This window comes from Lepidochelys kempii, chromosome 1 (assembly GCF_965140265.1).
Source record: "Lepidochelys kempii isolate rLepKem1 chromosome 1, rLepKem1.hap2, whole genome shotgun sequence".
Classification (NCBI taxonomy): domain Eukaryota; kingdom Metazoa; phylum Chordata; order Testudines; family Cheloniidae; genus Lepidochelys; species Lepidochelys kempii.
In genome coordinates, this window is record NC_133256.1 from 42,599,678 (window position 1) to 42,621,968 (window position 22,291).

A 22,291-nucleotide genomic window follows, 5' to 3' on the forward strand; every position below is an offset into this window, starting at 1 on the left:
CTGAAGTCCAGGGTCCGTATTCTGCTGCTTTCCTTTCTTCCTTGTGTCAGGTTCCTGAACTCGACCATCTCATGGTCACTGCCTCCCAGGTTCCCATCCACTTTTGCTTCCCCTACGAATTCTTCCCGGTTTGTGAGCAGCAGGTCAAGAAGAGCTCTGCCCCTAGTTGGTTCCTCCAGCACTTGCACCAGGAAATTGTCCCCTACAGTTTCCAAAAACTTCCTGGATTGTCTGTACACCGCTGTATTAATCTCCCAGCAGATATCAGGGTGATTGAAGTCTCCCATGAGAACCAGGGCGTGCGATCTAGTAGCTTCTGCGAGTTGCCGGAAGAAAGCCTCGTCCACCTCATCCCCCTGGTCCAATGGTCTATAGCAGACTCCCAGCACAACATCACCCTTGGTGCTCACACTTCTGAACTTAATCCAGAGACTCTCAGGTTTTTCTGCAGTTTCATACTTGAGCTCTGAGCAGTCATAATGCTCTCTTACATACAGTGCAACTCCCCCACCTTTTCTGCCCTGCCTGTCCTTCCTGAACAGCTTATATCCGTCCATGACAGTACTCCAGTCATGTCAGTTATCCCACTAAGTCTCTGTTATTCCAATCACATCATAATTCCTTGACTTTGCCAGGACTTCCAGTTCTCCCTGCTTGTTTCCCAGGCTTTGTGCATTTATATATAGGCACTTGAGATAACCCGCTGATCGCCCCTCTTCCTCAGTATGAGGCAGGAGCCCTCCCCTCTCACGCACTCCTGCTCGTGCTTCCTCCTGGTATCTCACTTCCCCACTTACCTCAGGGCTTTGGTCTCCTTCCCCCAGTGAACCTAGTTTAAAGCCCTCCTCACTAGGTTAGCCAGCCTGCTCGTGAAGATGCTCTTCCCCCTCTTCGTTAGGTGGAGCCCGTCTCTGCCTAGCACTCCTCCTTCTTGGAACACCTTCTCATGGTCAAAGAATCCAAAGCCCTCTCTCCAACACCACCTGCGTAGCCATTCGTTGACTTCCACGATTCGATGGTCTCTACTCAGGCCTTTTCCTTCCATGGGGAGGATGGACGAGAAGACCACTTGCGCCTCAAACTCCTTTATCCTTCTTCCCAGAGCCACGTAGTCTGCAGTGATCCGCTCAAGGTCATTCTTGGCAGTATCATTGGTGCCCACGTGTTGCCCAAAGCAGGAAGGGGTAGCGATCCGAGGGCTTGATGAGTCTCGGCAGTCTCTCCATCACATTGCGAATCTTAGCTCCTGGCAAGCAGCAGACTTCTCTGTTTTCCCTGTCAGGGCAGCAGATAGATGACTCAGTCCCCCTGAGGAGAGAGTCCCCGACCACCACTACCCGCCTCCTTCTCTTGGGAGTGGTGGTCGTGGAACCCCCAACCCTAGGATAGTGCATCTCATGCCTTCCAACTGGCGGAGTCTCCTTCTGCTCCCTTCCCTCAGACGTATCATCTGGTCTACTCTCCGCATTGGTACCTGTGGAGAGAACATGAAAATGGTTACTTACCTGTATCCGCGTTGCTGGTACATGGACGTTCCCCTTTCTTCTTCTGGAGGTCACATGATGCCAAATTTCTTCACCGGCCTCCTGTCCCCACTGTGCAGCCTGCTCTGAATCTTCAGAACCTTGTGCCTGTAGAAGCATATCCTGACGTCTGTCCAGGAAATCTTCAGTTTCTCTTATGCAAACTCCATCCACAAGCCTTACCTTGCTCCAGCCCTGCTCTTGCTCCAGCCTTGCACCCGACCCTACTCTTGCTTTGTTCCGAACCTGCTCCTGGGTCCAGGTCTGACCTCAGGCTTTGGATCCTGGCCCAGATGCCACCACACCAAGCACTACACCAGACTGCCACGGCTTCCACTGCTAGGTCCAACCCTCCACATGCCATTTTTGACAAATAGTACCTCACCAAGGTGTTGTGAGGAAAAATACATTCAAGATTGTGAAATGCTTGTACACTATGGTGCTGGGGAAGCATATAAATAGATAGATTAGATATGATCTCTTATGCACCAAAGGGTTTACAATCTAAATAAAGGCAATACTCAGGTGAGTGGAGGCAGGAATCAGGGAGGGAGCATGAACATAACATTAACATGGTCACTGTGGCAAAATATCTTGTTCGCCTCAGTAGGCTCAGTCCTTTTTAGCCTTGGAGACTCAGGTTTGGGGCAAGGCAAATCCTTATAGGTGACACAGGGTCCTGCTACTCCTCTCCTCAATCAGTCCCTTGTGCATGTTTTCCTTCCCTTCTGGCGAATGAGTGCAACCTCCCTACTGGGAAGGTCTGGTGTCTTGCTGCAAACAACCTACTGGCAGCTTCCCTACTCCCCTCACTCCCTCACTCTCCCCCTCCTACCACCCAGGGGAGGGTTTAAAAAGGTCCCAAGTAGCTGGAGTCAGCTGAACCTAATTGATTCCCTAGCAACTCCTTTTCCAGTTGAATCTTATTGCCCCATGGTTCTCTCTCCTCAGTGGATAGGGAGGGGCCTTTTAATCCTCTGGGACTAATTACTACCCCCCTTTTGTAGCTGTTTGTCCTGGGTTTACCACATCACACAGTTCCCCAGGTTAACAACGTGCATCGCCTGATTCTTCTGAAGCGTTTAAAGTATTGGGGTTTTTAAATTATCACTTCTAAAAATTACCTATTAAGCCACAGCCCCTTGTGCAGCTCCCTTAATATTTGCTTTCACCACCACTCTGGCTGAAAAAGGTGACCCAGATTTTGCCTACTGTTTAATTTATTTATTTTGAAGGGCTTTACACCGTCTATCCCAACCACTCCTCTATCTAGCATTATTAGTGCCTTTTAAAAACTACAAACTCTCCCTACTCTCCTTAGGACAACAGACCTTCTCTTTTTACATTTTCATTTTTTTTAATTTCAATTTCTATAAATCATTAAAAAAAACTATATTAAAGCTGTAGGCACCTTTAACATACCATAGAAAAATCAAATACATTTGACAACATGTGGGAGGCTCAGAGACCACTAAGACCTCAAGGGTTATCCCACTCTCCCTGATGCATCCAGGGGCAGGAATGGCTCCATGCAGCAGTAAACTATACGAAGTGAGAAAATCCTATTCCCTTGCTCAGTTAACTACCTACCCCCTAACCCACACCTCCCGCACCCAACAGCCAATCTCCCAACACCACGAAACAGCTCAGAGGCCAGAACTGCTGACATTATAGGGTTCCTGATACTGCTGGGAGGAGGGGTTTCTGGGGGGCATGTGCCCCTAAAGTTTTCACCCACCTTCAACACCTTGTGCTATTGACAGCAGTGGCTGTGGACACTGCTGCCAGGCCTCTCCTTTTTGAAGGATGCTGTGGTCTTCTCAAAGGAACACTCAGCTCCAGAACTACTGTGGAGGTCTCAACCCCACACTGTGCTCCTGCGAAGGGAGAGGGGTTGCTAGGGCCATGTACCTTCAGATCCTGGCCTGTGTCAGGGGGGAGGAAAGGAAAAGGGAGACTCTGACACACCTTGGGCAAGTCACTTTGGGCTTAATTCTGGCAAACCTTACTCACAATAAAAAGCACTCAGACATGTGAATAATTCCCTTGAAGTCAAAAGGATTACTCCCATGAGTAACGCCTATTCAATGTGGATAAGTGTTGCAGAATTGGGCCCTTAATCTCTCTTTGCCTCAGCCTTCTCCTCTGTACCGTCGTGACAATCATACCTACTTTACAGTGGTCCTTGGAGGCTTAATTCATTTGCTAAGTGTGTTGAGAATCTTGGATGTAGCCTAAAACTATACTCTCCCTCCCTCATCTTCACCCATCGTCTAAACTGACAGTTTCATGCTGGGAAATTAATTTCTAATCCAATTTTCTACAGTTCAGCTAACAATCTCTGATTAGACGCAGTTTTATTTATTATCTTTACAAAATCTTTTGCTTGCATGCTGGATTGTGATTCCTGCCAGCAATGCATACTATGTCTGGAGGGTGCAGGTGACAATTCAGCTCCACATAGGGCTGGATATTAGTGGGGATCAGTAATTGCAAGCACATTTTCTACATGAATGATATAATCTTTTAAATTAGTCATAAAGCAACAGGCCAGGTGGCTTCAATGGCAGCACTCTCATACGGGATATGAGAGCCAAAACTAAGGCCACTAGTCTAATGCGCTCCATGAAGATTCCATGCTATAGGATGGATTTAAGGTGTCTCGGGATTTTTGGTATTTCCCAAGGTTTCTGCAGTATTTACGTTTTCATTTTAAAAAAAGATCTTTTAGCCCATCTGGTTATGAAGGTAACCTTCCAAGGCGAATCTATGCAAGGCCAGAATTCTGGTTCTTCCAACCGTACCCACACTAAGTAACATTGTGATGGGTCTACTTATATAGGTGCTGGAACTAGGGGCGCTTCGGGTGTTGCTGCACCTCCTGGCTTGAAGTGATTTCCATTATATCCAGGGTTTACAGTTTGGTGTCATGGCTCTCAGCACCCCCATTATACAAATTGTTCCAGCAGCACCCCTGACTACTTATGAAGAAGTAAAGGATTATTCAGTGTTGGTGAAAGTAGCAGAATAGGGCCACACAGTGATATCCTAACGCCTAATCCCTTTGAGTTATTGAGTGCCTCCAGAACTCTGCAGGATTCGGTCTTTAGTGACTCTGGACTATATAGACATAATGAAACAATAGCTTTAGGATTAGACTGAACTGCCATTCATCTGAAGAGAACTAATCAAAATGTTAATTCTGAGACCTAATAACAGTAATTAAAGACAACATGGTTTACTACTTCTTCATTGCTTTCAGCAGCAGTAGCCAGTTAAAGTGCTTTAATGCAAGGTAGCTAGATTCATCTGGAAAGAAACCATGTTAAAAGATTTATAGTTGGAAATATGTGGGGTCCTTTAGGAAAACTTCTAGATCTCTGGTGGGGGTGATGCAAAGAACTGAGAGAATGTAAAATCTCTGGCCTAAAATCTTTTCTTATTTGACACTGAGTTGTGTGGATTATAACTTTTAAATTTTAAAACAAGTCCTGGTAAAATAAAAAGTAAACTTTGCTTAAAGCTATTCATTAATGATATAAACAGTTTATTTAGTGACTTTTGGTGTTTTCACATATTTGGAGTAAATTTGTTTTAAAAAATCCTAAAGATTCCCAAAATAACTCAACACACAATGGGGAAATTTCACACATGTTGGCAAAAGTTCCTGCAGTTTCCCAATTGCCTTAGTCAAGGCTTGTGGATACAGGCACCAGACTAGATGTAACTAATAATGTCACTAGTAGATGTCAGTGAACTGATAGACCAAGTTTCTATAAAACCAAGGAACAGAATAAATCTTTAGTATTGATTGTGGAAGATAAATGCCTAAAAATAGCCTCCCATGGATGAAAACGATAAGGGGCTTTAGAAGCTACCATAATACAATAATAAATGAAGGACAAAAAGTCCAAAAACATGGTACAAGATAAATATATGGTTTCAGAGTAGCAGCCGTGTTAGTCCACAAAAAGAAAAGGAGTACTTGTGGCACCTTAGAGACTAAAAAATTTATCTGAGCATAAGCTTTCGTGAGCTACAGCTTACTTCATCGGATGCATACAGTGGAAAATACAGTGGGGAGATTTTATATACACAGAGAACATGAAATAATGGGTGTTACCATGCACACTGTAACGAGAGTGATCAGGTAAGGTGAGCTATTACCATCAGGAGAGCAGGGGGGCGGGGCGGGGTGAACCTTTTGTAGTGATAATCAAGGTGGGCCATTTCCAGCAGTTGACAAGAACGTGTGAGGAACAGTAGGAGAGGGAGGAAATACAACAAGTGTAAATCTATTTCCCTATGTTCAATGACACATCCACTCCCAGTCTTTATTCAAGCCTAAGTTAATTGTATCCAATTTGCAAATTAATTCCAATTCAGCTGTCTCTCATTGGAGTCTGTTTTTGAAGTTTTTTTGTTGAAGAATTGCCACTTTTAGGTCTGTAATCGAGTGACGAAAGAGATTGAAGTGTTCTCCGACTGGTTTTTGAATGTTATAATTCTTGACATCTGATTTGTGTCCATTTATTCTTTTACATAGAGACTGTACAGTTTGGCCAACGTACATGGCAGAGGGGCATTGCTGGCACATGATGGCATATATCACATTGGTAGATATGCAGGTGAACAAGCCTCTGATAGTGTGGCTGATGTGATTAGGCCCTATGATGGTGTCCCCTGAATAGATATGTGGACACAGTTGGCAACGGGCTTTGTTGCAAGGATAGGTTCCTGGGTTAGTGGTTTTGTTGTGTGGTTGCTGGTGAGTATTTGCTTCAGGTTGTCTGTAAGCAAGGACTGGCCTGTCTCCCAAGATCTGTGAGAGTGATGGGTCGTCCTTCAGGATAGCACAAGAACAAATCCTCACATACACATCCCTAGAATCCTGGAAATCCTGGACACCCCATCATCTCAGGCATTGGGACCCTGACAGCAGGACTGTCTGGCTATGTAGATTCCCTCCTCAGGCCCTACACTACCAGCACTCCCAGCTATCTTCGAGACACCACTGACTTTCTGAGGAAACTACAATCCATCAGTGATCTTCTTGAAAACACCATCCTAGCCACTATGGATGCAGAAGCCCTCTACACCAACATTCCACACAAAGATGGATTACAAGCCGTCAGGAACATTATCCCTGATAATGTCATGGCAAACCTGGTGGCTAAACTTTGTGACTTTGTCCTCACCCATAACTATTTCATATTTGGGGACAATGTATACCTTCAAATCAGTGGCACTGCTATGGGCACCCATATGGCCCCAGAGTATGCCAACATTTTATGGCTGACTTAGAACAACACTTCCTCAGCTCTCGTCCCCTAATGCCCCTACTGTACTTGTGCTACATTGATGACATCGTCATCATCTGGACCCATGGAAAAGACAAACACCTACAAGATCTCTATCAAGCATTCTTACAACTACAATACCCACCTGCTGAAGTGAAGTGAAGAAACAGATTGACAGAGCCAGAAGAGTACCCAGAAGTTACCTACTACAGGACAGGCCCAACAAAGAAAATAACAGAATGCCACTAGCCATCACCTTCAGCCTCCAACTAAAACCTCTCCAACGCATCACCAAGGATCTACAACCTATTCTGAAGGACGACCCATCAAAAACAGACTCCAATGAGAGACTGCTGAATTGGAATTAATTTGCAAACTGGACACAATTAACTTAGGCTTGAATAAAGACTGGGAGTGGATGTATCATTACACCAAGTAAACCTATTTCCCCACGTTTATTCCACCCCACACAGACACTGTTCCTCACACGTTCTTGTCAACTGCTGGAAATGGCCCACCTTGATTATCACTACAAAAGGTTCCCTCCGCCCCCCCACCCCGCTCTCCTGATGGTAATAGCTCACCTTACCTGATCACTCTTGTTACAGTGTGTGTGGTAACACCCATTATTTCATGTTCTCTCTGTATATAAAATCTCCCCACTGTATTTTCCACTCCAATGAAGTGAGCTTATGCTCAAATAAATTTGTTAGTCTCTAAGGTGCCACAAGCCCTCCTTTTCTTTTTTTTTGAAGATAAATATATATTTATGTCGACTAGGAAAAAAGAAGAAAAATAAAAATGTTTAAATATAAAAAATAGTCTGAAATACTTTGAAGAATTTGAATTGCATAAACATACAGAGAACTAATGAAAGAATATTATTAAGATAAAAGTGCTAATATTTTCAAGGCACTATTCCAAATACATTGGCTGTGATTAAAAATAAACATCCAGGATCTTTTGCATCTACAGTCTAGGGCAGATCAACAAAGGCCCTAAAAATGTGTTTGTACTTCATGATATGTGTTCAGATGGTTGGCTGAGATAAACTGCACAGACATAAACAACAATGGAATGTCACTGAGGTTCTGCATATCATCAAGCCGAGATATGGAATACTTACCACATTGTACAGGCCGATGCACCATCGCTCAAATAAAATCTGCCCAGAAAATCCATTAACAAATGCAAACCAAAGCTGAAACAGAAGAAAGTTACACAAAAACTTTAGATCAATATTGCGCTAAATGTTTCCACATATTGAAGGGGAGAGAAGGGTGTGGAATGTGGACCACCATCTGAAGACAGCTGCTTAATGTGCTCTAAAAATAATTATCAGCAGTGTCCCACAGTTGTTTCTTTTAAAGTCCTGCATTTTAAATATTGCTACAGAACTGCTTATTTAAGTTAGATCACTAAGGTGATGGAGCAATTTGTAGTATTGGCATCATTGCACTAAAAAAAAAATCCCTAAAACTATTTATAGACTACCGACAACTTGTTCATGTACGCAAAGTTAGAAGCTCTCCTGGTTTCCATCACATCTTGGCAAGTGTTAGAAATGTTATGGTAAACATGTTCTGAAGTCTGTAATGTCCTATTTGACACTATCTGGATAAAAACAGCACCACTGTAATTCCTGGAAAGTCTTAGAAACTATTGCAACCAGAATGCCATGTTGCCTTGCAAGTTCTGCTTAAAAATGGTGAGAAGCCAGCTTCCCTGACCTTACTTCTCACATTGCTCAACCAGTGTCTTGACATGTTTAAGTACATATGCCAGGTGCAATGCACAGAGCAGGTGAGGAGGGAGAAAAAAAAAAGAGAGATGAAGAAGCATTCAAATTCCCTAATTTCCATAAGCAACACCTCCATTCCATCAGGGCTTCCACTAGCCAATACAAATACAAAACAAATACTGCTAATTTTCTGAAACATATTCCCAGATCTTTGGCAATGGGGATCCAGGTTTCTTTTCTACAGTTCACTGTAGCTACGAATGAAGATGCTTATCTCAGAAACAATGAGTTCAGAATACAACAGTCCATCTGTCTACTCAGCAACACAGGCATCCCAGTGCTCTGCTCAGTTCTCTGGAACCCCAATGAACAGAGTCAACTTCAAGGCTTTGGTAACAAGACTCTTTCTGACTCTTTCAAACATCTTCCCCTTGAAAAGTTTGTCTCCGACTTTGCTATACAAATAACATTTGTAGCATTTTATTAAGTTTCTCAGACTAAATATTATCAGTTACAGGCGCTAGAAATTTTAAAGGAAAAATCAAAATCTTCTGAAACCTCATCCGACCCTAAAAAGTATCTTTTATTGAAATAATCATATGTTGGATAATCAAATGCACTTGTTTCAAGGGAAATACTATTTAGATGGGCAAGAATGAACAAACCACAGATTTTAAAAGAATATTTTGGTACTTTAAAATCCAAACTTGACAGTTTTCCTTTTAGCAGGCTCCATACAGGTAAATCGGAAGCAAAATGAGAACATGCTGTATTTTCAATGCTTACACAAGCTTACTTGCATTACCCTCTTTCTAAACATGAGATGGAGTTGTATGGTTATGACACACTATAAAATAATGGCTATGCTGGTCTTTGCAGGGTTTCACACTAGCAAACGCCAATCAACACAACAAAGAATCCATGGTCTATTTCCTTAATATTTTAATGTCAAGGAACACAAATCATGGAGTCTCAGTGTAAAATAATACACAAATATATTTATTATGAAGCGGACATAAGCCATAAATTGTCATGTGTAGATTGTTAAATACTATTTGTTTTTACAGACTATGTATTACTTTTTGAGGTTATGGAAAAAAATCCTCTGTCTTAATGTTCTTGTTAACGAGAAATACTAAATACAATTGAATCTGTGCAAGCTACAGCTACCCATGCTTGACTCAGACTTGGTGAGTCGCTCAGAAAACTTGCCAAGTCTGCCTGGCTTGCCAAGCTCCTGGGGTTTGCAGTGCTTGAGTATAGTCTTGCTAGACACAAATGGACCGAATGTTATTAAATGGCTTTTCTGGAAAAGAAACGTTCTTTTCAATTTAACTATTGCCTGACTGCCAAAACAGTTGGAACACTTTATTTAAAATTCAGTTATAAAAAAAAATATATCCAGGGAACATAAGGCGTCTGACTTTAATGCAAGGAAATTCATGACTGAAAACTAAGACTGAAAATCCAGGCTGTCACACTATTATTACCTTACTTTATTATGGCTAATATTGCGAGATCTGAGATCTCTAGCTAATGTTATATATTATCTTCCGCAGTATCCAAAAATGGAGCACGTTAAATACAGAGACACAGTCCATAGTTTCGGCCTTAAAGCGTGGTTGCATTCTTTATATGTAATGACTCTCATTTTTGAAAAACTCAGTGCCAACTGTACATGGGCACTTGCACACTACGAAATCAGATCACCACCTCATTGTAGAGGTCACTGAATAGCTGACAGATGGTAACAACTTTGCCAATACTGATTTGAGCTGGATGCAAGCTGGTGACCTAAAGGGGAAAAGCTCAATATTCCATTACCAATATCCTGAGCCACACAGTCCATCCACCTGGCTTTAGAATGTATTTTAAGAAAAGAGCAAGTAACATTTTCAGAAAATGTTCCCACTCCAGTAAGTTTGAAGGCAATTTTAATTGCATTTTTATTGCCTTATGCATAATTATTACTTCAACATTAATGCCTGAAACAGTAGGAACTAATTTATTTAAGCGCTCTAAGGCAATTGGAGAGCAAATCATCTATTCTAAATGTGTATATTTATGATGTCTTGATAATAGACAACTTAACGAGTACTAGAAATGTTTTCCCAATCCTGCTAAAGGGCACAGAGAGCTAATATAATCAGGGTATCAACAATTGCCACAGGCACCAATTACAGCCAGATGCCTTTACTATATAGAGATGAGTTAAATTCTCAAAATATCCTCTCTTAACATACACATTTTGCATGCTCTTACCAAATAAGCTCATTTACAGTTTGCCTAATAAAGCAGGTTTATGTATCTCATATGCAATTCATTAATAATGTATCCTGATTAAAATCCTCTTTGTTTCAGATGTATCTCTCAATGCAAGACTCAAATTCCTGCTCAAGTGCACATAGCCCTAATATAATCCCTTCATTAAAGTATACATGGCACCAATTTTATAATATAGCTAAAGAATCTCTTTAATAAGATTTGAGAGAGTAGGCCTGGCTTCCTGAAATAAACTTGACTTACCAAGGAATGTTTTTTTTGCTATTTTTCTTTGCTTATTAACTGTTAAAAGGAGAAAGAAAATTGTTTTTCTTTCAGTAGTAGAAAAGCAATTTTTTTCTAACCCAACCCACCCTAAGCAGATATAATTTAAAATTAAAGGAATCTCTAACCTTTCCTGCCAATTTCCCAATTATTCCAAGTTTTAATCTGATTTTTTCTTTAAATTACTAAGACTTATACAGAAAGAGTTGGTCAGATAAATAGCTTATAAGGATATAGAAGCAATCCAATAGTAGATGTTTCCTAAATTTTAACGCTAATACATTTTAAAAATCTTCAACAGATTTTATTCCTTCTATTGCTGTCTTAATTTGAAGACTATAGTTGATATTTTAGTATACTGGAATTACAAAAATGTATCATTTTGGTCTTTCATTCCTCTCTAATTACACAGAGACACCTAGAAATTTATTTTTTCCCTTGAACGTATTGCTTCTATGCCTTCTCTTCTAAACATGAGCACTGAACACTGTAAAGATCTTGGGCCCTATCATCGTGGAAGACGTGCACTCACCCCCAAAACCCCATAGACGTCAATGGGAGTTATATGGCTGCATGCAACATCTGACATAGGGAAGGGTAGGAGAGATGTCCTGGAGGCCAAATTTAGCTGCTAGGAAAGAGACTGAAATCCAGGACCTCTATGGTGGCATTCTCAAAAATGTCTCCAGCTCCACGTTCAGGGCCAGGTAGGCAGGCAGAGCTTCAGAATCTCAATGCGTGGATGAGGCAATGGCGTAGAGAGGAGGGGTTTAGATTTATTAGGAACTGGGGAAACTTTTGGGATGGGGAAGCCTGTACATGAAGGGAATGGGCTCCACCTAAACCAAAGTGGATCCAGACTGCTGGCACTTAACATTAAAAAGGCTGCAGAGCAGTTTTTAAATGAAGAGATGGGGGAAAGCTGATTGCTGCAGAGGCGCACATGGATTGGACAGAGACTTCTCTTACAGGAGAGTCTATTGATAGAGATTCACTAGGTTTTAGTCAGGAGGAGAGGATGGAAGAGGGTAAAGTACGGGCCAGATCAGATGAGAAACATTCACATAAAGAATCTGACACATCAGAAAAGGGCAGACAAATAAACAGTGACAAGTTTTTAAAGTGTGTGTACACAAATGCTAGAAGTCTAAATAATAAGATGGGTGAACTAGAGTGCCTCATGTTAAAGGAGGATATTGATATAAGAGACATCACAGAAACCTGGTGGAGTGAGGACAATCAATGGGAGACTATCATTCCGGGGTACAAAATATATCGGAAGGACAGAACAGGTCATGCGGGAGTGGGGAGGGGCACTATATGTGAAAGAAAATGTAGAATCAAATGAAATAAAAATCTTAAATGAATCCACATGTTCCATAGAATCTCTATGGATAGTAATTCCATGCTCTAATAAGAACATAACAGTAGGGATCTATTATCGACCACCTGACCAGGACAGTGATAGTGACAATGAAATGCTAAGAGAGATTAGAGAGGCTATCAAAATAAAGAACTCAGTAACAGTGGGGGATTTCAATTATCCCCATATTGACTGGGTACATGTCACCTCAGGACGAAATGCAGAGACAAAATTTCTCGATACTTTAAATGACTGGCTCATAGTAGTGCTGAGTCGGTTATTGGGAAGTGTGTGGTTTGTGCTGGGGCTGCGGACTAAATTTCCTCTTTTGTCCTGCCATGTAGATGCCCAGTAAGTGGAGAGCAACCCTAGAATCCTTCAGGGTGTGAAGAGAGGCATCCATCTTCTCTGCAAAGAGCTTAGTGCCTTCAAAGGAAAGTTCTTCAACACTCTTTTGGGAAGCTTGACAGATGTAGTCACAACACATAATCACCACTGCGGAGATGGACCTGGCTGTTTTGTTGGCTGCACCGAGGGCAGACTGTAGCACTGGCTTGGCCACTAGTTGTCCTGTCCCTCCTGAATAATGGCTTTAAATTGGCCATGGTGTGACTCAGGCAGCTGTTTAATAAAACTGTTCCATTTTTAATAGTTTATGTAGTTGTATTTCACCATTAGGGCTTGGTAATTGGTGATTCAAAACTGTAGCACGGCCGAGGTGTATGCTTTCCTCCCAAAAAGGTCCAACTACTGCCAGTCCTCATCTTGTGTTGATGGCCATGAGAATTAACAGCATCCACCATGATGGAGTTGGATGGAGGGTGGAAGAAAAGGAATTCTGCCTCACTTGCTGGGACATAACAGTTTTTGTCCACATGCTTGCAAGTAGGTGCTACTGATGCTGGGGTCTGCCATATGGCTTTTGCGGGGTCCAGCATAGCCTCATTAATAGGGTGAGCAATTTCTGAGGACAAGGAGTATGTCAAGGAGTTTGTGGTGGGTGTCCTTGACTTCTTGTAGTGGTATCTGAGGAGTGCCCACCACTCTCTTCGCTAAGTCTTGGAAGAGGCAAAAGTTATCAGCCAGAGATGGTGGGGGAAGACATAAAGGCCTCATCTGGGGAGAAGGAGGAGGAAGATATGCTCCTCATGGTCACCTCCTCCTCAACACTGTCCTTCCCATTCCTCCACGATTTCTTCTGGAGGTTCTGAAGCTCTGGACACTGCAGCTGCGGGGGAGGGGGGTGTGTGTCTAGAAGGTTCTTGGGTGGGGCTAGAAGCCTGAGAGGCATGGGGACGATATGCAGCCCAAGGGTCCCACTGGAGCGGTGGTGCCATAGAGCCCAGTGGTGGTGCCCATGATTGACCGTACCAAGTTGTTGTTGGTGGGCCCACCTGAGGGTATGCTCAGGAGCCCTGTTGGTACTGGACACCACAGGGAGCCTAGGAGGAATATTGCAATACTGCCTCCTTTGCAAGGGTGAAAGGAACTGAGGCCACTTACCAGTACGGGACGGGGAGGCTCCGGCCCCCGGAAGGGGTGGGGCCTCGAGTGGAAGGGGCGGGGCTGGAAGGGGCCAGCGTCCCCCCGCCAGCCCTTCCTGTCCGGCTGGCCCGCGCCGCCCAGGGCTCCCGTGTTGATTTAAAGGGCCCGGGGCTCCGGACACAGCTGCTCCCTCCCCCCCCGGGCCCGTCAGTAGCCGAGGGGGGGGCCAAAAGGGGCAGGAACGTTAAAGCGCTGCAGGCTCCTTTGCCGCGGCTCTGCCGACGGGGGGGAGGGGTGAGAGCAACATTACAGCATGGTGGCGGCAAAGGACCATCCTTAAAGCGCTGGTGCGGCAGTGCTTTCATGTCCCGGCCCCTTTTGCCTCCCCTGTCGGCGGCCCTGCTGGGACGGACCTGACCAGCAGGGCCGCCGGCAGGGGGAAGGGGCAGTGACGTTAAAGCACTGCCGCAGCAGTGCTTTAAGAACGGTCCTTTGCAGCGGAGAGCACTTTAACGTTGCTGCCCCTTCCCCCCTCTCCGTCGGTGGCCCTGCCGGTACGGACCCTACCAGCAGGGCCGCTGACAGGGGAGGCAAAAGGGGCAGGGACATTAAAAGCACTGCCACGGCAACGCTTTAAAGTGTATGGGCCGGTGCGGGTTCTTACTGGTACGCAGGACTGACCCGTACCAGCTCACTTTCACCCCTGCTCCTTTGATTTGCTGTCCAAGTCCACACTAGAAAGCATGGTAGTGTGGTAGGGCAGTGGGGAAGACTCCTGTTTCAGACAAAGACTCTGCAGAGGTCCTGGTACCGAGAAGAGGAGACTCCAGTACGTAGGATAAACAGAGGTCACTTGAGTGCCGGTTGTGACATGTTGGCACCCCAATATTCATCACTGTCATGTAATTAGGGTATGTTTTGCAAAGACATGCTCTTAATCGGCTACTGCAGTATTAACACTGGTTCACCATATAAAATGCTCACATAATTCCCGCACAGAGAATCAGTTTGCTCGACTTTTTTCGCTAACAACTATTGCCTACCAGAGTGCTACTGTGGTCCTCAAAAGAGTAGAAAATTACTTTCTCTGTTAAGGTTTCAGAGTAACAGCCATGTTAGTCTGTATTCGCAAAAAGAAAAGGAGTACTTGTGGCACCTCTAAGGTGCCACAAGTACTCCTTTTCTTTTCTCTGTTAACAGCTTGCTATATGTTCATGGAAATCTATTGTATCTCCACACTGTATAATCACTCCAGACTGTGATTTTATGATACATCATATTCTGCTGTCTAATTGATCAGCATCTCACATAAAAAAAAGACAAAGATATGCTTGAGTGTGGTTTTAAATGAGCTGCTGGCCCTTTTAAAGGTAAGCAATATTTTTAGTGACATTTCCTAAGCAATGAAATGTTTCGCACAGATATGCTATCTTGTGAAATAAAGGACAATAGAGCATTAAGCATTTATTAAACAGTTAAATTTAACAGTTTTTATATGAACTGTGTAGTGTTTTATCATCCAGGTTTGTACTTGGTACCTGATAAGTTTTTAGCTAAGTACATAATATGAGATCATTTGAAAATGTGGATTTCTCACATCCCTAGTCACAGCAAGAGTAGTGATGTCTATAGTAGAGACCAAAGGAGTTATTTGAAAACAAGGCCCTTATCATTAATCTAACAGCAGCTGCTGCGTGGGAAGGGGAATGTAGGAATTGCCATGCCAGAGCAGACCAATGGGCCATCAAGTCTAGCATCCTGCCGCTGGTAAAGTCTAATGCTGGATGTATCAGAGAAAACAAAAACACATTTGATAGCTAGCTAGTACAGCTGTATATCTGGGGTCTACAGGAACCTGAATAAAGTGGAACAGCTCATTGTTCTGAGAAACCCAAATATCTCATCTTATCCAGTAATACCAGCAGATTTAGTGTTACTGTGGTACCAGAAATTGCTCCTTAAAGGCATACAACAGGAGCTTATGAGAAACCAAAAACAATTAAATAAACTTCAATACTATGACCTTACTGTGAAAAATTATAGCACAGAGGAAATTCTTCCAAAATCCTGATCGTATACGGCAATCATCTTACACCCTGAAGCACAGCAGAGCAGCACTTCTATCACCCCAATCTGTACACACTGCTGCCCCAAGCGGTGAGATGGCACCTATGTTAACTTTCTAAATTAGTTTCTTTTTCTCTCTTTCATCACAGTTTGTTGAAAAAAAAAAACAGCTAACTGTCCAATATGTTTTTATATTCCACTGCAAGAGCTCTGAAGCATATAATAAACGCTTCTTTGAATCCAGCAACAAGCACCCTTTAGTGAGACCAGGGGTCAGATCTGGAGGTAATGTACTGACAAAAGGACAGTTTAAAAGGGCAGGTATGTCAGGTAGTAGCTTTTACTGGACCAACTTCTGCTGGTGTGAGAGACAAGCTTTCAAGCTACACAGAGCTCTTCCTCCGGTTTAGTATAGACAGCAGGAATTTGGGTGCCACAACGAAGCCCACAAGGATCAAAATATCCCATCTTCCACCATTCTGCGCATCCTAATGGCTCAACTTGTGAGGCGCTGCATACCTTCAACTTCCATTGATTTAATGGAAGTTGAGGTTTCTGAGCAATTCACAGGATCAAGTTCCAAGCGAGCAAGATAAAAATAGCACAATTTTTGCTTCTTTGTTCTATGTCCAGATGTCAGACATCTGGTCCAGTAGCTGTAACACTGATAAAGTAACAATGATATTTGGGATATGTACTGCTAGAGAATGTTTTTCCGTGGTGATATCAGATTAGGAATCATGTGCTGTTGCACCGCTAAGTGGAGTAAGAAAGTAACAGTATGGGAAATCTGATACAGATCTACATCTGTGTTCCTCTAACTAAGAAACAGTTACTTATTGTGACTGTGGTTCTTCGAGATGTGATGCAGACATGCATTCCACTTAGGTGTGTGTGCGCCCAGCGGACCGGAGCTGGATAATTTTGTCTAGCACTACCCATAGAGGAGTGGCACTTGCGCCTTATGGCCATAGCCCTTTCTCTAACTATGTGAAGCCCTGATCCCCTTCAGTTCCTTCACACCAAATTCCCAGAGATTGGACTCTGATGCAGAGAGGACAGAGGGTGGGTCATGGAATACATGTCTGCATTACATCTCAAAGAACAACAGTTACAGTAAGTAACCGCTTCTTCTTCTTCGGGTAAATGCAGCTGTGTATTCCACTTAAGTGATTCACAAAAGCAGTACCCCCTTGGAGTCTATTTAAACAAAGACTGCAGGACCACCTTCCCAAAGTTCGCATCTTGCTCTGGATGGCACAGTAAGGGCATCATGGTTTGTAAATGTATGCATTGATGACCATGTGGGAGCCCTGCAAACATCCAACACTGAGATGTCACTTAACAACAAGATTGATGTTGTTTGTGCTCTCATAGAATGAGCTCACACCTGTAGAGTAGGTGAAGCTGAAGCCATTTCATATGCAGTCTGGATGCAGGGAGTTATCCACTTAGAGATCGTCTGTGAGGAGACTGCCTGTCCCTACATACAGTCTATACCAAGAGATGAGGTGAAGCTGACAGGGTTTAGTCCTCTCCATGTAAAAGCCCAGACATTTTCTGGCATCCAATGTGTGAAGATGCTGCTCTTCTGGCGATGAATGCAGCTTAGTAAAAACACAAGCAAATATACCACCTAGCTTAAATGAAACAGAGACCACTTTAGACACAAATTTTGGGTGTAGCTGCAGCATGACGAGGAATGCAGTTTTTTTACATAAGAAAGGAAAGGGGCAGGATGCCAGAGTTTTGAATGGAGGTCCCATGAGAGCTGCTAAGACCGTGTTAAGGTCCACAAGGGAACTGGTTTCCACCCTAGCAGACGGAGATGAAGATTCCTTTGAAGAATCTCACCACCATAGCATTGGAAAAGACACATCCGAACTGTAAGGGAAGGTTGAGACTGCAGACCGAAACAAAGGTGGCGAATTGTCTGGAAATGGTTGACCCGCAGGAATTCTCTAAAATTCAGAGCCTATTAGGGCCCCAGTGAACTCTATTTTCTGAGTGGGGACCAGCATTGACTTTTCTGTGTTTAGAATGAGACCCAGAGGGGCCAGTAAGCACAGTGTAATGTGTATGTGAGAAAGGATCACCCCCCAACCCAATGGACAATGTTTAACCCCCAGTTAGGGCCTCACGGGGGAATACTTAACTAAATACAACTAACACTCATCTAACTAGCACTAAGGGTACTACTAACTATATACGTCTATAAAAAATGCTTAACTAGTGAGAGAATGTGAGTCTAAGACCACACAGAGCTCTGATTCCAGCTACGAGCTGTGAGAAGGAACTGAGGGGGCTCAGGCTGGCACTGCCTAATATAGCCAGGGGAGGGGCTGTGGCAGCAAAGCACGAGCACTGCCCCTCGATGGGTACTGCTCAGTAAAATTCTCCAGCTCTGGAGTGCTGGGCACACACACACACACACACACACACTCACTCTGAAGTGGAATACATGGCTACATCTACTCCAAGAAGAGCTATTAGTGATCAGAGGCAGCATTTAGTGGACGAGGAAGACAAAACAAATACAAATATTTTAAAAAGCCACTTTTCTACAAAAACACTCTGCATGTCCAAATCCAGAGGAGGGCTGATTCAGGCCTTCATCCTTCTCCACCAGGTAAGCGGAATTCTGCAGCGTTTACTGCATGTGTGGTAACATGCCAGATAAGACGTTAAAAAACGAGGTCCTTTGTGTTCTGAATGGCTGTTAAAGACCCTAAGATGTGTTTTGTAAAAGGATGGATTTGGTCCAGTGTCCTTGGGCAAAATTTTCCCTTTCCTGCACTTTTGGAAGTGTGCCAGTTGGTGGCTGCCAGCCAGCGTAGATGTAGCTGCAATTAGAGAGGGGCCAATAATTGATTTTTTAGTTTGCCAGCAGTTCTGAAAATAATGTAAAGAACTTGGTTCAAGTGGAACGGAATCCAGAAATCAGTTTCAGGTTGAACAAATCGATCAGAAAACAGATTTTTCTGGGAGGCACTGGACTCCCTTACAATTTTCAGCCCAGTGCGTAGGGTACTCACTTGGAATGCAGGAGAACTGGTTTCAATCCCCCGCCACTGATGTGGAAAAGGGATTTGAACTTGGGAGTCTTACATGGCAGGACCGTACCCTAGCCACTGGGCTATAGGCTATTCTAATAAAGGCTGCTCTCATTTTCCCATGGAAGCTTTATCACTGCCTAAATAAGTAAATAGTCACAGCAGAAACTTGAACATGGGTCTCCTATAGAAAGGAGGTCTAAGTGGCCCTAGCCACCAAATCATTCTGACATGCTTTCGTTAGCCCAATAACTCTTGATTGGCATTCATAGTGGCAATATGTAGTCATTCATATTTGTAGTCAAAGTCTCAGTGTCAAATTCACAAATAGTTTCAGGTTGACCAAACTGCGTTTTTTGGTGAATAAACTATTCAGCTGAAAAATTTCACTCTCTTCTAGCTGAAATTAGGTGGTGAGAGAATTACTTTTCATATGTATGCAAGCATATAATTGTATATATCTGTACATGTCCTAAAATGCTTTGGGATCTTTTGGGATGAAAAGTGATATATAAGTACAAGATTGATATTAATTTAATACGCCCAGACAAAAAAATCAACGAAGATGATAAACTATTGTATTTTTTGCATAACTTTAAACCTAGGCAATACATTATATTAATGGAGACTGATATTTAGTTTTTAACTTTATAAATAGATGCAAGTTACTGGCATCATTTCCCACAACTCACTAAGGAATCTGATGGCAAGTGAGTCCTTGACTGCTGCAATCCAGCCACCCATTTCATCTAAACAGAACATCTTCAACCATTTCTCTCCCTAGCTTTATTTGCAGAAGTCCCTCATGTTACTATTATAAACCCAAGTTCACAGCATTCACTTTTCTCTTGTCATCACATAAAGGAATCCTTCAGTAGCGCTGCTGAATTAAGTCTATAGGAGCAGCTCTGTAGCAAGGTCATTTTAGTTCTGGAACAGCTGTCCCCTCAGGATTCCAAAGTGAACTGCCAGTTCCCCCTTGAAAGTCTCAGGGGTTTTTTTTGTTTTTTTTTTTAAATAAAGTAAAATTCAATTTGTGTAAGACCTTGGATTTAGGAGCTTTTACAGAAAGTTTATATAAAGTTTTTTGACAGCTTGGAACCAGTGAAAATAGCAAAATTAGTAACAGATAAGCCAAACCACTAAAGTGAACCACAGCTAGGCTCTTCTGTCACACTTGACAATAATAAACCCTTACAGTGGTAATCTCAAGAACAGCCTATAATTCTCATTACCCACAGCTTTATTAACATCACAACACTGAAACTGAACAGTCTGGTTTGAAACCACAAGGATACACAGTCTGATTTAAAGGATCACTAGGAAGTCTTATCTATGTACTGTAATTTTGTTTATGAATACAGTACAACAATTTTCTTGGTAGTGGGAATGTAGTACAATATAGGCAAGTCTCTCTTTTATAACAGTTGTTTAAGAACTGGCAATTTCCTCCCTACCACCACCAAAGCTCATTAATGAAATGCTCCTCTCTTCTGCGCTCCCCACCACTCCTCCCCTGAAAAATATTCCAATGCAATGCTGGTAAAATACATTTATGTGTATTTCTATATACACTGGCAAAACCTAAAAGGATAGAACCCAAACAAATCTTTTGCCAACATACACAGTGCCCTGAAAGCCCACGTAGTCATTTCACTGGGAAAATATTTATTAATGTACTTTTCACTATAAAAAATTATCTGTTTGGACTTGTTTTTGGAAAATGATTAGCTTTCTTTTGCTGCAACATGTAAAAGGAAATTCTTAGTGGCCTGCACATTCCTTTTTATGTGTGTGGTGTTTTCCAAAGGAGTTGAGTTAAAAAAACAACAACAGAAATTCGACAAAATGCCTCAGACAAATAAAAGAAGAAAGCTAGAAGTTCAGATACTCGATAAACACCTTTACACGCTTCCTGAATTCTTGGAGCAAATCTGCCAGGTTTTGATATGTGGCTTTGGGAGCAGAATATTCAGGATAGTACGCTCTAAGCAAAGAAAATAGGATAGGTGCTGTTTGAAACTACAAAATGAATAAATTCCATCAAAAAGTCCAGGCTAATTATTAACTAATTGCAAAATGACATAACATTAATTTCCTATAGCCAATTGTCTTAGTCTCATGGCATATTTCAGGTAAGTTTTTACTATATTTAGTTTATGTATGCAACAGCTTCTGCATATCTGCTGTGTGCAGAATCTGTCACTCTCTCCAGAGGGAGAAATTCCTCACAGTAAATGACCAGCAAATTGCCTTAGATCTTAGGTCAGGAATATGCCCTCTGGTTTCCATAGCTTTTCACCAGGTTCTGTAGGAATACATTAGACTGAGTGATTATTCATCATGAAAATCTGAGATGGCATCTCAGTATATTTACAAGGAATGGACTATTCCAGGGGTTCTCAAACTGGGGACCCCTCAGGGGGTCCAAAAGTTACTACATGGGAGGTTGCGAGCTGTCAACCTCCACCCCAAACCCCACTTTGCCTCCAGTATTTATAATGGTGTTAAATATATATTAAAAAGTATTTTTAATTTATTAGGGGAGTTGCACTCAGATGCTTGCTGTGTGAAAGGGGTCACCAGTACAAAAGTTTGAGAACCACTGCGCTATACAAAGAATGGTATTACATCTAATCTCAAGTCTCAGTAATTACTGTAACTGAGAATAAAGATGCGTTTAATGTTGGGTTTTTTAGGTGATACCACATGATGTAAACAAAACTATAAAGCAAAAGTCAGCCAAGAGATGCCTACTTTTGATTTGATTTTTAATTTTGGCACATGCACCTAGAACTAGATAGATGGATGTGTAACTATTTAACACCCAGAGCTATATTAAACAAGTAAACTCATATAGGACTTGTGCACACTGGTGAATTTATGTACTGGATAGTGTTTTACATACAGATTGTAACATGCACAAAGGGCTAGATTCGAATAAGCAGCTTTACACCTATCCTCTGCCTTTGTGTATGAATTTCCCCAGAATTGCACCCCTGCGGCCAAGGAAGATCAGAGCTGATTCAGAGATGGCCTCCACGGAAAGAACAGTCCCCCCTAAGGAGGCAAGGATGGGTAGGTAACTGTAGCTCACTTTTCCTACCTGCTAGCCAGCTGAGCTGACTGGCCATGCTGGAGAGCCAGGAGGATATGGGAAACATGCTACGCCTCTTTAAAGGTACTGGAGATTGTATTCACCTTGAACATGG

General features: G+C 42.6%; 1 protein-coding gene across 7 annotated transcripts in view; it reads right to left on the reverse strand.

Annotated features, from left to right (window-relative positions):
* ATP8A2 (ATPase phospholipid transporting 8A2) overlaps nucleotides 1–22,291 on the reverse strand; it is a 692,754-nt gene that overhangs the window by 177,935 nt on the left and 492,528 nt on the right. For all 7 annotated transcript variants that reach the window (XM_073340296.1, XM_073340286.1, XM_073340306.1 and 4 more), the window contains one exon: nucleotides 7,950–8,024. In XM_073340296.1, coding sequence (XP_073196397.1) covers nucleotides 7,950–8,024 — 75 coding nt within the window. The remainder of the gene's footprint in view (nucleotides 1–7,949; nucleotides 8,025–22,291) is intronic.